This window comes from Plectropomus leopardus, chromosome 13 (assembly GCF_026936395.1).
Source record: "Plectropomus leopardus strain MGB_pleo_1.0 chromosome 13, ASM2693639v1, whole genome shotgun sequence".
Lineage (NCBI taxonomy): Eukaryota > Metazoa > Chordata > Actinopteri > Perciformes > Serranidae > Plectropomus > Plectropomus leopardus.
In genome coordinates, this window is record NC_142188.1 from 5,575,754 (window position 1) to 5,591,574 (window position 15,821).

The 15,821-nt window shown below is 39.2% G+C and overlaps 2 protein-coding genes across 2 annotated transcripts; one reads left to right on the forward strand and one right to left on the reverse strand.

Annotated features, from left to right (window-relative positions):
* The first annotated feature begins 1,013 nt into the window (after window positions 1-1,013).
* On the forward strand, window positions 1,014-5,444 carry LOC121954803 (early growth response protein 2b-like). Its single transcript, XM_042502507.2, has 2 exons — window positions 1,014-1,504; window positions 1,661-5,444. The coding sequence occupies exons 1-2, from the start codon at window positions 1,318-1,320 to the stop codon at window positions 2,716-2,718; spliced, it is 1,245 nt and encodes a 414-aa protein (XP_042358441.1). The 5' UTR covers window positions 1,014-1,317; the 3' UTR covers window positions 2,719-5,444.
* Window positions 5,445-6,651: 1,207 nt separating this feature from the next.
* LOC121954598 (2-aminoethanethiol dioxygenase b) lies at window positions 6,652-11,924 on the reverse strand. Its single transcript, XM_088086426.1, has 2 exons — window positions 11,676-11,924; window positions 6,652-10,854 (listed from the first exon to the last, which is right to left on the reverse strand). The coding sequence occupies exon 2, from the start codon at window positions 10,691-10,693 to the stop codon at window positions 9,932-9,934; it is 762 nt and encodes a 253-aa protein (XP_087942552.1). The 5' UTR covers window positions 10,694-10,854; window positions 11,676-11,924; the 3' UTR covers window positions 6,652-9,931.
* Window positions 11,925-15,821: the final 3,897 nt, after the last annotated feature.

Below are 15,821 nucleotides of genomic sequence, written 5' to 3' on the forward strand. Positions count from 1 at the left end.
CAACGCATGCAAGTGGGTTTTTCAAACGCGGGTAGACCTGCTAAATATAGGCGATCGACTATATTCCCACTGCCAGTGAACACACTGCTGCACCACATGTCTGGCATCTTGTTGGTGTGTCTGTGCGACATCACACACAGGCCAGAGAACAGGTAAACAGTAGACACCAGCAGGGACAGAGGTCTTTGAAAACTTTTCGGTGGTTTCTTCTCTTTAAATATCTCTTACTTATTCAGTCTCTCTTTAAAATTTAACCTCAAAGCAGATTGTTGATGTTCAAAATTTTGTTTGACAGTGATCTCAAGGCAAATTTGGGGATGTGGTGACACTGTTAGGTGCTGGAAGAAAATCAGAAGAAGGCTCCTTTAACCAGAATAATGCCTAAAAAGAAGATGAAAATGAGATATATGTGATGGCAATTTTGTTGTTTTTGGACACAAACAATATATATATAGTTTTTTTTTTAAATAGTGCCTTGTCTTTTCAAAGAACTTCATTAAGATATTTTATACAGGTTGTGTAGGATGAACCCATGCATGAAGTTTATTTGTGTCAGAATAGAAAAGGTTGCAGCTGCAGGTTTTCTCTTGATCTATCAGCAACACTAGAGCTTCTTGAGCACCTTTCATCTTTAATAAAACTAGACTAAATCATAAATCCATTTTTAAGAACCATAAAGACTAACGGGCTTCTCGAGAAAACCAGTTAAACGATTATTCCCCCACTAATCACCCCATCTATCTCAGCGGGCCAACAATAGCAGGACTCAGTCAGAGCAGTAATCTGTTCCTGACAAGGCAAGAGAGAAAACAAATGGGTCTGTGCAGTCAGTGTGTGGGCTCAGCTGGCACAAAGACAAAACAAAGCAACACAAATTTACCCGGATACCAGCCATATAAGCAGACCGAGATCCTCTCACCTCACCGACCGGAGAATCCATTTATGGAGAGACAGTGTGACCGGAATTCCGAATGATAAGCTTTTTGTCCTCTGCGTGACTCCGAGAAAAAGCACGTGCTCGTGCTTGGGATCGACGTTTAAATAAAATCCCCCAAATTCAGATGCATATCTCCGCCGAGAGTTTGTATTTAGTTAAGACACAACTTGCAGTTTTAATTGTTTCCATGTTTCGTCACAGTGAGTCCTATTTCTGGAGTTCCCTCTTTTTTTTTCAAACCCAAGTCCATATTTGGTGAATGACGTAAAGGGACACCCAGAGATTCCCTTTATAACCATACTGCACCATCTCAGCAGCTATTTACAAGAGATGAGAGGCGGAACAGACAAAATGTTTAAGAATCAGCTGGATTTAAATATATGATTACATCTGATCTCCATCCCAAAGACAGAATGACTGCGAAAATAGCGGATGAGGTTTCTGCTTCTCTCGGCAGCATTGTAGATGTTCCTAAGGATGTGTACACAGCGGAGGGGTCGATTGTTTTTAAAGAAGAGGCTGTAGGGGAGGAAGAGCATGAAGGGAAACCTGATGAGAGTGGATGCGGTAAGAAATTGTTTGTTCTGAGGGAGACAGCTCCAAATTCTGACTGCGCCAAAACGGTTTGAGTTGCGCGCAAGATGATAACCGAGATTAAAGGGTTAATGTGATTCTTTAGTTGCATAATAATGTGTGCTTCTGTTTTTTGTACATTTTTTGTAGGTGATAATCTGTTTGAGGACAAGAGCGCACCTGAGTTGTCTCTCCACGGCGACTTGGCGCAGTGTGTGGCAACTTTACGCACGCACCCCGTGGCGTTTACCGGCAAGTTCTCGGTGGACTCCAGAGGCGCGGGAGGACCGTGGACACCTGGGGACGTCATCAACGTGATCAGCGCTGACATCGGGACCCCGGGGACGGCCACGGTGTCCGGATCGTGTTCACCCGATATTTACGCAGGAGGAGGAGACTCAGCGGACGCAGGGGACGGCACTATGGCGCACGGTCAGCCGGACATCAGCCACATGTACGCGCCCACTCACCCTCATCCTCACCCTCACCCGGCTCCGTCCTACTCCTGCAGCGGGGACATGTACCAGGATCAGTCGGCAGGGGGGTACCTGGCGACATCCACCTGCGCCGTGTCCTACCACGCGCCCCCGTCCTACAACCCCATGCCCAAACCAACCGTAGAAGGCGCCGCCCTGCTGTCCATCATGCCTGAATATGGTGGTTTCTACCAGCAGAGCTGCCAGAGAGAAATCCAGACGGCTTTCCCAGAGAGGAAATCCCTCTCGTACCCGCTAGACTCCCTCAGGGTGCCCCCGCCTCTCACTCCTCTCAACACCATCAGGAACTTTACGCTCGGTGCGCCCTCGCCGGCCGCCGAGGGTCCGATGGCCGCAGCTTTCCCCAACCACCAGAGCCTCCCCCTCAGACCCATCTTGAGACCCAGGAAGTACCCAAACCGACCGAGCAAGACGCCAGTCCACCAGAGGCCGTATCCGTGCCCGGCCGAGAGCTGCGACCGCCGGTTCTCCCGGTCGGACGAGCTGAGCCGGCACCTGCGCATCCACACTGGCCACAAACCTTTCCAGTGCCGCATCTGCATGAGGAACTTCAGCCGCAGCGACCACCTCACCACCCACATCCGCACGCACACCGGGGAGAAACCCTTCTCGTGCGAGCAATGCGGAAGAAAGTTCGCCCGGAGTGACGAGAGGAGGAGGCACATGAAGATCCATCTCCGGCAGAAGGAGAAAAAGTCCTCTGCGTCCTAATCCTCCTCACCTCGCGCACGACCCGAAGCTGCTGAATGTAAACTGAATCTGACCTGGATCAGCTCCTGCCACAGTCTGTCTGTCAAAAGAGCCCAAAATCTCATCATGAAGTTTATATTGTTCTCACAAAAAGATGGAAGAAATTTCTTTGGAAGCCATAATTTATGATATAAAATTATAAAAGTAATGAAATAATAAATAATTAATGAAAAAAAAGTCAGGGAGAATCAGAATCAGAGTCCCCACACTGTAAAATCTGATTTTACTTAAAATAATCTTGAAAACAGATTGCCTTTAAAAGGGGCAGTAAATATAACTGTAAATCCTAATTTGTGTTTACTTTATATCTATTCTTTAGTTTATTTAAAATTTAGCTTAATTTAATTAATTTTGTTAAGTTGTTGCAACTTAAAAATGGCAGTTAAAAGTACCTTGTTCTTTCTAATTGTTTGCAAAGTGGTTCAGTTCAGTAAACCAAGTTAGTCTGATGTAACTGAAGAGGATTTTTGCAATGAAGTTAGGAAATCTGTGAGTTCTCTTTTGTTAATATGTTTAAGAAAATGACTGACAAGTATGCAACCAGCAGAATACAGAAATACAAAACAGTACATTTGTTTTACTGAAGTTGCTAAAACTTAAAAGATTGTCATTTTTAAGTTGCAACAACTTCATAATATCAAGTAAAAATAACTAAATTTTAAGTACACGTAATAATTAAATAAATAATGATAAAGACTAATAGTTACATTTACTCACATTTTTAAGGCAACCATTTTTTGTTTTTATAGATTTTTTAAAAGTAAGATCAAGAAATCAGATTTTACAGTACAATGATGTGTTCGGTCATGCTTTCATTATTTATAACATTAAATAATCCCTTAATCATAAGTCAGGACATTCTGGCATTAACTTATGAGAAACCTAAAGGGAGTTTGGTTTAAATTAAAATAAACTATAAAATTTGACAAGTTGATTTTGCTTTCAACTTGTTGCAAGTTGTTGCAACTTGAAAAACAAGTTTGATTCAATCAATTTTTCAAAGTTTTAGCAATTTCAGTAAACCAAGTTAACTGTGCAATGTATCTGTATTCTGCTGGGTGCATACTTATAAATCATATTTGTATTTTCTGAAGCATGTTTGCAACTCGCAGATTTCTTAACCTCATCATTGGCAAAATCCTCATTGTCATGATCAAGTTGAGTCAGACTAACTTGGTTTACTGAAGTTTCTAACAATTTCAGTCTTCATTTTTAAGTTGCAACAACTTCACAAAATTAATAAATACAACAAAATTTCAAGGAAACTTAACACTTGGACATAAAGCAGATCTAAATTTAGATTTACAGTTATATTTATGTTCCTTTTTCAAGATCAGCTCGTCATATTTTACAGTGGTGTGCGGTCATGCCTTCATCGTTTATCACATTAACTATTTCCTCAGTCTGCAGATTATTAACAGAGGAGCTGGACATTTTGCCATTAATTTATATGAAATGTACAGGGCGTTTGGTTTAAAGCCAATAGTGTGCCAATGCTCTTTAAAACACAACACGCCCAACTGCTACAGCTTGCTTTAGTGCTCTGTGGCAAGGCATTGTGTCTGCTGTCTATGCTTCATATTCTCAGGGATTCAATTACAAGTCAGGCTGCAAACATGAGACCAAAACCAGCTGTTTGGTTTCAGCTGCAGTTAAATGCACAAAACCTGTTAAATATTATAAAATCGGGTACAATAAGTCATTGTGGCATCAGAGGGGACTTTTGGACCCTCTTGTGCATCAGGTTTTCTCCAAAAAAACACAGATTATTCCACTTTTTCACGATGTCTCTTGAGCATTTTTGTTTTAGTGCTGAGGGAAGATGTAATGTGTCCCATCTCTGATCATCTAAAGTCTAATTTAAATGTGAGCTGAGTATCTTCACCTTTTCTCTTCCACTGTTAAAAAGTCAACATTCAATATCATAGCTGGAAAGATATCAGAGTGAAGTTAAAAGACGTTTTTTGTAGGGTTTACATGAGACTGAATCACACACTAAATCTTTTGTATTGTTGTGATAACACAGACTTAATGATCCTTATTTATCTAAACGGCCATTTTTACACTAAAATATGCAGCATTTGAAAAGTTGCTATAAACATAAAAACAGATGCCAAACAGAAATTACATTCACTATTTTAGTATAACTCTGCCTGCTGCTCAGTATTTAAAAAAAGAAAAGCTTGTTGGAGTAGCACAGGTGGGAGCTACAGTGATGTCAGAGTGCACCTGAGAGATTTTGTGACATCACAAATCTGGGCGGGGCTACAGTGGGGAAATTTTATTCGCTAGACGCAGCAAAATGAAGCTTTTTTTTAACCTGTTTTTTGTATCATATTAAAGAATGTTGAAACAATGACGTGTTTAACTTACCCGAGAAAAAGTGGACTTTGGTTTCCAGCACATGTTGGGACTTTAAGAGATTGTAGCCTGATAATCTGTTTTCTTTCTGGTTAGGTTTTAGGAAGCTTTCAGGTGTATGCACTGAGCTGTTGATACTTGTAAAGATCCAACCAGCATTTCTACCTGATGAATGTGAGAAAAGGAGAAAGAGAGAGAGAGAGAGAGTCACTGGACAAATAAAAGTTTTTTGTTTTATAATTTTTATGCAAACGAGTCGAGCACTAAAGCTTTTATTCTGCTGGACTGATGCTTCTTGTCGATGCAAATAAATGTTGACTTGTCGAGTTGTTGCTGCTGTTTTTTTGGCATTTATTGAGCTGTTTTTGCAGAGGTGTGGACACGAGTCACATGATTTGGTTTTGAGTCATGGTTGATTACTTTGCAACTTGATTTCAACTTTAAAAGAAATGAATTATTAAATTTGAGCTTTTTAATTGAAAATACTTGATACCTTCCCCCGTGCACAAAGATACTACTACTACTACTAAATGGCCCATTAGGGGGAGATTTTCTTTTCAACATTGAATTGTGAAGCTTTTTCTGCTGTGTGTGTGTGTGTGTGTGAGAGAGAGAGAGAGAGAGAGAGCAGCCTGTTCTCACTACAAACTTGTCAAATAGCGCCACTCTGTCAGTGCTTTTGGCGTGGAATTTGTGATTTTTACTATTTACCACCTGATTACATAATTTTTCACATTGAGAAAATACATGCTTTTTCCACTAGGTGCACTGTTAAAATCAATGTTGCTGCAAATCACCGACATATCCCAGGCTGTGATGATAAAAAAAAAATCTACTTAGCCAGTGGTATATACTGAACATTTTTATCTTTTTTTTCATCTAAAAACAAAGTGGCATCATGACAAAAACCTGGCATTTAAAAATTCTAAAAATGAATGAATATTGGATATTTATGATTAGGATTGAGTTTGGTTAAAAAAAACCAAAAAAAAAAACAACTCAGAGTAGAAAATCATATTAGTGTAAAATATTTTTTGCAGCCTGATTTTGAAAAGTGCATTTTGTGTGCAGAGTGGTATGAATGTATTTGACGCTGCACAAAGATTAATAATGTAAAAAAAAAATCAACATTGCTGCTAACCACCGACATATCCTAGGCTGTGATGATAAAAAAAAAAATCTATTTAGCATGTAGTAAACTGAAAATAATTAATTCTTTTTTATTTTTTGATCTAACAACATAGTGGTATTATGACAAAAACCTGGCATTTAAAGGGTTAAAATTCTGAAAATTAGTGAATATTTGATATTTATGATTAGGATTGATGTTGGGTAAATAACTAACTCAATGACAGTAAAAATAATTTTAATGTTTAATATTTTGAAAAGTGCATTTCGTGTGCAGACCAATACGAGTGTGTGTAATGTGAACGCGGCCCTGAGGGTTAAAGGAATCAAGCTGCTTTCTGAACTTTGTTTTTTTCTTTCAATAACAGCTCCTCACTTTTTAAAGCAAATAAAAGCCAGAACGTGTTTAGGCAAAATAAACGGCACATTTTATAATAACTGACAGAAAACCGTTATTACAGGCGAAACACATAAATGCAGTTACTGATCATTTTTTACACACAATCAGATTCTGGACTCAGGCCTGATTTAACGTGCTTTCTGTTTTTCAATCAGCTAATGAGACGACCTGTGGAGCCTTCACTCCTACAGCGACACAACATTCAGCACTTCAGTCTCATTCACTGTTTTCTAATGAAAATTCTGCAGCAAAATTACAACGCAGTTTGAAATAAAACTTATCTGAAAAGGTCCCATTCTCCAAAGCTTTTCAGAGATTTTACTCTAAGTACATAAATGCATTTTTGAATGGAACCAACATTGACTCATATTGTTAATTCACTGTTAGTGCTTACAGCTTCACTTGTTTGCTGCTGAGTTGAAATCAGCCAAATTTTCTCTCTATAAACTTTATTAGAAACCCAACCTTCACATTCACCATTTCAGATTCAACCTCAAACTGTGACAAAATCTTTTTTATAATCCTCATTTTGTAACCACGCTGACAGCTGGACACTGTGGACAAATAATGTAGTGCACATCTTTCAATCTGCTGAAAGTCAGTCAGCGATACAAAATCACACAGTCCTGAGGATCCAACTTTTCCCAGAAAAACAAACCAAAAAGAAGGCAGTTTACAGTTCATAGAGTCCTAAACACAATGCGAGAAAAGTTTGATATATCTTAAGCTTCAAAAGGAGACCTGAAGATTCACGCGGTTCTTTATCCGACCGGAACAAAGGTCACGAAGCCTGAAGCAGGAAGACGATTAAAAACACACGGACGCACACGTCCCTGCGTGGTCCCGGGCAGCTTCTGCAGAAACAATCAGTTCAGCTCAGGCTGGGACACTTTTGTCTTCAATGCTGCATTCAAGACGCACTCAGGAGTCTGGATTTCCCAACGAGTAGATTATAACTGCAACTATTGTGTTTCAGTGCAGCAGCATGTAAAACTGCATGCAAGACAGACGGCTATAACTGCACACTGTAGATAAATATTAGCTTTTTAACCACCTGCAAGTACTTCATGCAACACTGAAAGCTGAAATGTTTTATATTGAGAGGTTAATAAAGGTATTGCTGTGAAATGCTAAAAGTGAAATATTGCCCCAAAATTTCCTTTTTGGAAATTTGAAGCACAGACTCTGACCAAGATGCAAGCAACAAACTTCCTGACTTTTCTTGAATGCAGCATTAGCACCCTGCACATCATCACTTTGGAATTTATCGCCATTCCTCCTGCAAAAATACTTTACAGGGTCGTATTTTAAGCCCACTGGTTGCATTATTTGTGACTCAATTATGGTGCTTTTTAGTTTTTGGCTGACGGATGATAGGCTCCTGTACAGGGCTGCAAAACCACCTTTAACCCTTTGAAACATGAGCAAAGTGGCCTGATTTCTTTCAAAAACATGGAAAGAAGGCAGTGAACCTGACATTGAAATTACCAAAAATAAGCAAGAAATAACCCCAGAATTAGCATGAAACGAGTAAAAATGTGCAACAAAAAAGAGAAAAACAAAGAAAAAACAAACATGGAAATTACCTAAAAAGAGCCTAAAATGATAATTCTGTAACATAATTTTAAATATGTATTTCTGATCATTATAAATATTGTTTTCATTAGGTTTCGTTCTATTTTTACAAAAAAATTCCAAGCTTTTATTTTTTTTAATGAAAAAAAAATCAAAATCAAATAATTTCTAGAAATTTATGAAACATTTCTTTCTGAGGTCCTCATTGCCCTTTTACTCCACATTTTTGAAAGAAACAATTTGCTCCGAGTTCAAAGGTTTTAAACACTTGTGAAAGGTGAGCAGCAGAATAAAAGTGACGTCTATCCAGGTTTCAAAGGGTTAAATGTCTCCTCCCACATGCTTTAGCACAGTAGATATAACCAAAACAGACGTGATAACATCAGAGAATTAAAGACTAAGGAACAAATGCATCATGAAAATTTGGCCTCATTACCTTCGTGGGCGTAAAAGTATCTGAAATTTGTTTGGAGTCCAATAACACAGAGAACTGTAGTACGCTGAAGTAATAAAACTCCACCTGCTGCTTTCCTTCCTGGTAATAAAATCCTTCATACAGAGACAGAGAGGGAAACAGGATGTTGCTTTGTTCTGCCCGAGGCTTCAGTTTTTGTCCCGGTGAAATGGAAAATTGACTTATTATATTTCAGCTTTGAACGTTGCAGCAGTTCACCGCAGCAGCGCAGCACCACACCTGAGATGAGGTCACCTCATGTTTTCAGGTGCTCACCTGTTCTGCACGGTTACATTCTGACCCCGAAAGGCTTCGGCTGCTGCCGACACGCAGACTCGTGATTTCGGGACACTCGGCTTGCTTTGCTTTAGGACCACTTTTGCAAAATGACAGGAGACCAGGGGCAGCAGCCCCAGACGTGTTTATAAGGTTTCTCAGATTTTAGGGTTTTTTTCCCCCCACAGATTTCAGGAAGTTTCTAGGATTTTAGAACATTTCAAGATTGTGGGATGTTACTCAGATTTTAGGATATTTTTAGGATGTTAAGGCAGTTCTCCAAATTTTGGGAATTTCAAGATTTTGAGACATTTTAGGTCATTTCTCGAATTTCAGGATGTTTCTAAGATTTTAGAAAGTTTTTCAGATTTTCGGACATTTCTTGGATTTTAGCACGTTTCTAGAATTGTAGAACATTTCTCTGATTTAAGGACATTTCAGGCTTTTAGGACATTTCTCAAATTTAGGACATTTCCTCGGATCTTAGGAATATTATTGGATTCTAGGACATGTCTCAGGTTTTAGGCCACTTCTCTGATTTAAGGACATTTTAAGATTTGAGTTGATTTCTCAGATTTTAGGGCATTGCAAGATTTCAGGCCGTTTCTAGGATTTTAGGACATATCTACGATTTTATAATGTTACTAGGTTTTTCGGACATTAGGGGCTTAGCCTGGATCTCTGCTGCACTTGTTTTGATAAACAAGCTCTATTTTGATGCTGTTTTATGCTTTCTGGTACCTAAAGTATCCTAAAACTGCAAAACTATTCCCAGTGTGAATCACTTAAAATTGTGAATTAGAAAATAACTGGAGGCCTCCTGGCAGATTTGGCCCGCGGGCCTTAGGTTTAGTATCACAGATTGAGAGAGACCCTTCATTGAGCTCATTTTGTCCAAAAAGCTCCGGCCTTGTGGCTCTGCAGGGTGCACACACCAGACCAGCCTGGGGACAGAGGACATTTTGCAGCAGTCAGGTGGATCAGAGGCAGACCTCCGGGCCCGGGTACGGCTCTCCTCCGCACCAGAAATCCGGCGGCTGTGAGATCTCCATGAGCCAGACCTCCTTCTGCTCTGTGTTTGTAACCTCCGCCTCTGGCAGGACCTTGTAATAGTGACAGTCTCTGCCGTCCTCCGGGTCGTACGGCGGGGCCAGGATGTCCATGAACGCCGTCGGGCCGTCTACGGCATCGATCTGGTGCAGGTTGTCCCGGTCGGGGGAGAGGACGCAGGGGCCGCTCTCCTCCGTGTACTCGTCGGTGGAGCGGTGCAGGGAGCGCCGCAGAGCCGACAGCTGGGCCGGGGGCAGCGGGGGCGCCGCCTGCGTGCCGCCGGTCGGCCGCTCCAGCCGGTCGAAGCAGCTGATCCTGACCTTGCCGTACATGACTTTGAGCACGCCGTGCATCCCCGGGTGGTCGTGCAGCGGGATGGAGGCGCCGCTTTTCAGCAGAAACACCCCCATGCTGAAGTGGTCCGTCTCGCAGATGTGCATGTAGGTGACCGGGGGCCCGCCGTGGTGGTACGGGTGCGACACGCCGCCGGGTGAGCTGCCGTCGGCTCTCCGCGGGACGAGCTTCAGGTCCGCCGCGCGCACTTCCGTCATCAGGCTCCTCAGTTTGCTCTGGTTCTCCAGGAAAGATTTCCCGGCCTCCTCGCCGACCCGAGGCGGGCTCCGGAAGGTGACGAGAGCCTGCCGAGCTATTCTCTGTACGATGGAGGTCATGCTGCTGTCACCTGGCATCATACCGGAGCGAGGAACGACGCTGCCCGGACCGGTGTCCGCTGGACGCTCGTTAGCTGCAGCACTTTAGCTAGCAGCAAAGATCGTTTGTTAAGAAGAGCACTCACTCCAAGGAAAATCTTCGTCGGGGCTTTGTAAATTTGTAGTACGAACTGGTTATGAGCCTGATATCAAACACACACACACACACAAATAAAAAAAACGAAAAAACAAATAAAATGACTTTATGAAATAAAATAAAAATGACTTAAAATAATAATAATGTTATCATTTTTCTGGTGTTTTATTTAGTTTCACAAAGATAGACAAATGAAAAGTCAATATTGTCAAACTTTTTTTAAAATCAAAATAATAACGTAAATTTGAATAAATACATACATGCATAACTGTAAGGAAAATAATCTTTCTTTTATAAAATAGTTACAGTCAAATTGTAAATGCATACTTGGCTGCAGTGTGGTACACATCTTAAAACATATATATTAAAAAAGAAGTAAATAAAAATAAATTAAAGTAAAATGAGTTTTCCAAAGTTACAGCCATATTTTCTACAGGCTAAATAGCTCACTTGGCTGCAGTGTCGTTATTAAATGTAGTCCAGATCTTTTTTTTTTTTTTCTTTTTTTTTTTTTTTTAAAGAAATATTATTAAAAGTGGTTATTAGCTGTGAATCTTTTTCACTTATCCACAATGGAACTGAGTATTGTATTTGGCACACAGTGAGATGCAAAGATTTTTTTTTAATTGTCAATAACCTAAATTAGCAACAGTAGCCTAATATATTTTAGTGTCTACAATAAACTAAGTTACTTTTAAACATGCATTCATTTAAAAAATAAATGCTATGAATTGAAGATATATGTAAACATATTTTTGACAAAATTTGAGAGATAAAAATAATAATGATAATTTGAAAAAGCTTTTGTTTTCTTTCTATTTTGACGTCGTTGTCCGACTCCGAAATGATGGCAGAGTGAGAGCTCACCACTTTGTCCGTGTCTTTGGACAGCCCAGCACCACGTTCATTGACCGCTGGAAACTCTCCGCTTTCTGCTCCTTCACGTGTTCATTCATTCCTGTTTTTTAGCTTATGAACCCGCGAGAAAAACAACATAACAAATATATAATTCTATGAATCTGTGGGGGTGAATTTCAGACAGGATTTGACTCAGAAGCGGTCATTTTTATCGACTTCAGTGCCCCATTTTTGAGTAACTGTCAAACACGTCCGCACCAGACAGCACTTCAAGAGTTTACACCTCGTGCATTATGGGAAATGTAGTCATTCGGCTATGAATATTAAGGTCACTGATACCAATAATGTTTCCTTTAAATATTGATTGAATAGAGCTGTCGTTGCTGTCCCATTGCTTCATATAACCAATGATAGTCATCTTGAAAATGAGTGATATTAGTAATAAATCAAACTAACTGCCGAGGTAATGCACTACAATACCCAGCATGCCATAATAAGTTTAACGTTTAATGATCTTTGCCCCCAGTCGTTACTCAGATACAGTCAACAGTGTATCAACTACACTGACAATTAATTTAATTTATTTTGGCTAAATGTCCTTCCGTTTTCACGGCCTAGTCCTCCTTCTGTGATTTGTTATAAACAGTTAGGCTCGCAAACAATAATCTTAACAGAACAACAACTTATGTTAAAAGTGTTACATAGCCTAAAATGTAAAAAAAAAAAAAAAAAATAGAAGAAAAAATAAATAAAAGTAAATAAAAACAGGGGGGGCAATAAGCAACTTGCCAAGAAATGTTCTGCAAACTGAAAGATATTAGTTGATTTAGATTTTTTTGTTTTTTAACCAGAAATGTCCAGAGGACTATAGTTACAATCATCTTAATTATATATTTAAAATTAAAATTAGAATGTATTATTCTTTTAATTATTGTTTTAAATCACAACTTTTAAGTACTTTTCTCCCAGGTAATTTCCTTATAAAAACGCTTTATGTTTTTTTTAAAACTTTTATTTTTATTTATTTATTCTGTGCTAATTTACAGGGAATTTTCTTGTACTTCTTAATGATTGCTTGTATTTTTTTTTCTGTGGGGGTTTGTTTTCTTCTTAAGTTGCTCATTGCCTTTTCCCCCATTTGTTTTTTAAAGAAATTAAGCCACTTTGCACAGGTTTAAAAAGGTTAAATTAACATATAGATATATTTTAATACACTTTGATTAAATTCCATCCCAGTGAAGCTGAATTTTGGGAAAATGCACTTCTGGTACGCTTTACAAGACTGTGCCTTTTACATTTGGATTAGATTTTGAAAAATGTCATACAATTTTAACTCTATCTGTTCAGGGACCAAATTATTTTCATTACCTTTTAAATAGTCTGCGAGTAATGAAAGGTTATGTAATGTCGATACAAAAATGTTGCAGCCAGTGTTCTCCCCTAATAAATAAGTAGTTGAGATAGTGAGCTAATAGTAATGGATGAAAGGGGTTGAAACATCTATTTCAGGCCCACAAATGCAAACACGATCAATCAAATCTGCAATAAACAGTTCAGCTCAGATGTTGTGAGAAATATCCACTTTTATTTCCAGGAGTGCCATCCGCATCCTTTTAGGGAACGAAGCTCTTCAGCGGGTCGGCTGCTTTTCATCACTCTGATCTATCTGGACCAGTGAAATAATTTTTCATTTCATAATTTTTGGGTTAGAAACCTACTTTAGCTCCCACAAGATCACAGTGACTCATGTACGTGGGCGTGACTCACTTGTTGTGGCATTTCTTTCTAAGGATGTAGGCAGTTAATTTGGACGTCTTTCTGCTGGGGAACTCCCGCCCACACACACGCTCACACAGAGACACAGATGACAGCCGACTCCGTGGAAATTCAGCCTGATAAAGACATTTGTGTGATGGAGTTTGTCGGCCTGTTGAAAGATTTATTTGTGTTTATTAGGCCGATCAAAGCAGAGAGAAACAGGAAGCAGTGGGAGGGAAAGTGATTTGATGGAGACTCTTCAGACCTCGTGATTTGTCTCCAGATCCAAGTTATTAGATTTAGCATTTTCCCCCGAATTTCTACAAATATTGGACAATGCAGTGAAACTTTGGAGTACGCTCAATGATAATGTCTTGAAACTGGCAGAAAAGTAATATCTAAAGGTGTTCAGTAGCTTCCTACAATTCAAAATATTGCAGGTTGAAAACCTTTTGTAAAACCTCAAAAAAGGAATTAAAATACTCAAGTGGAGTACAACACTTGAGTAAAAGTACTTTGTTGCTTTCCACTGCTGAAAATCAGCAGAGTGGCGATTTCCTTTAAGTCATCGAGGAGTATGAATCACTAAATCTGAGGACACGAATTACTTACACATACAACACGTCTAAGTGTGAACGGAGCCGGATCCGAATCCAGAATGTGGTACTTCCTCCTGCACACTGATCCACCCGCACACCCACCAATTTTTAATACCTACATTTTAGATTTTAGCGGAGGGGGATCTTTAATAAATGAATTTGTGGTGATACTGAGGACACAAATAGCTCCGTCCACGGAGATGTCACCCGCTCCCACACAGCTCACCTCCTCACTTCCCTCCAGCTCCTCGCTCCTCAGCCTGCATCTCATAAAGAATCAGTTTGACACCCACCTACTCACAGTGTGACTCGGAGGCCCCGTGTGTGTGTGTGTGTGCGTGTGTGTTTGTGCAGACTGAGCGTGACGTCGCAGTTCTCCTGAAGCAACATGTTGTTTTTTATTAGTGGGAAGTGAAGACGAGCTGAAAATAGACGGCATGATTCAGAGCTCGGACGCTTTTAGACCTGATGTTGAGCCAAACTGTGGAAGCCCTGCGTGGGTCGTCCTCCAAATCAAATAAACAGGATGAATTATTGTGTTGCAACAGGCTCTGGGGCCAAAAACACACACACACACACACACGCACACGCACACACACACACACGCACACAGCCGTGTATATTTACACACAACAGTAAACAGCAGAAGATCTGTATGTTGCTGTGTGTCCTAGACAACAGACCCTGTTGTGGTTTGTTGTCGTGTAAATCTTAATGTCACATTGATGTAAAATCTCCCTCAAAACAACAGTCAGATGCCTATATGAACATTAACCTTTTAAAACACGATCAAAAGCAATAAGTACAAGAAAAGTAGCTAAAAATGAGGAAAAAAAAACACAAAGAAAAATAAAGTATTTTACAAAACAAACAAATAAACAACAAAAAAAACAATGTAAAGTACTAAAAAATAATAATTTCATTATAGAAATCTACTAGAATTTTGAATATATAATTATAATAATCAAAAAAATATATTTTCTGGACATTTTTCCCATCTTTTTAAAAAATGATTTTCCAAATCTACCTATTTCCTTACAACATTTCTTTCTTTTCCCCATGTTTTCAAAAGAAAACAAACCACTTTGCTCTGGGTTCAAAGGGTTAAAAGCGTTGTCTTGCTGCAGTCCTCCTGTTAAGAGTTCCCTTTATACTGTGCTTCTAAAGTCAAGATGGGGTCAAACTTCACAGCTCTTACTCTTTGCAAAAATGCATTAAAAAGCTCATCTGAAGTTGATCAAAGGTTTCAAAAGCCAAGTGAAAATCTTTCAAAGTTGCACAAGTTTTAGCAGAAAATGTCCTCTTTTCGTTTCCATACTTTCACTGCAGTCCAAATGGTAAACACAAAGAGGGAAGTTCAATACAAGAAGATCTATTCTCTTATTTGAACAAAAATATATATATTCAAGTCTAATCAGATTTTCATTTTCTTAATTTTTGCAGGCTTGAATATGTCGTTGATTAGCAACATAATTGATTTTGATGAACTGTTATTTTTTTGTGCCATGTCAGTTTTTAAAAAATATTAAATGTATGTCAGTAATGATCATAACTACCAAATTCTCATTCATTTTCAGATGTTTAACTCTTTAAATGCCAGTCTCTGTGGAGATACCATTGTTTTTATTATAGGAAAAAAGCTATAAAGATGGAAACAATTTAATATACTTGAGGCTAAGATTATTTAAATTTTTTTTTTGCAGACTTGAATATGTCATTATTCATTGAATTTGATGATTTATTATTTTTCGTGCCATGTCAGTTTTTAAGTAATGCTTCACAAAAATCAATGTAGTGA

Bases quoted from the DNA above. Each gene is read 5' to 3' on its own strand.
- LOC121954803 (XM_042502507.2), top strand. From the start codon at position 1,318: ATGATTACATCTGATCTCCATCCCAAAGACAGAATGACTGCGAAAATA. The intron at 1,505-1,660 runs GTAAGAAATTGT...CATTTTTTGTAG, and splicing joins ACCTGATGAGAGTGGATGCG to GTGATAATCTGTTTGAGGAC.
- LOC121954598 (XM_088086426.1), bottom strand. From the start codon at position 10,693: ATGATGCCAGGTGACAGCAGCATGACCTCCATCGTACAGAGAATAGCT.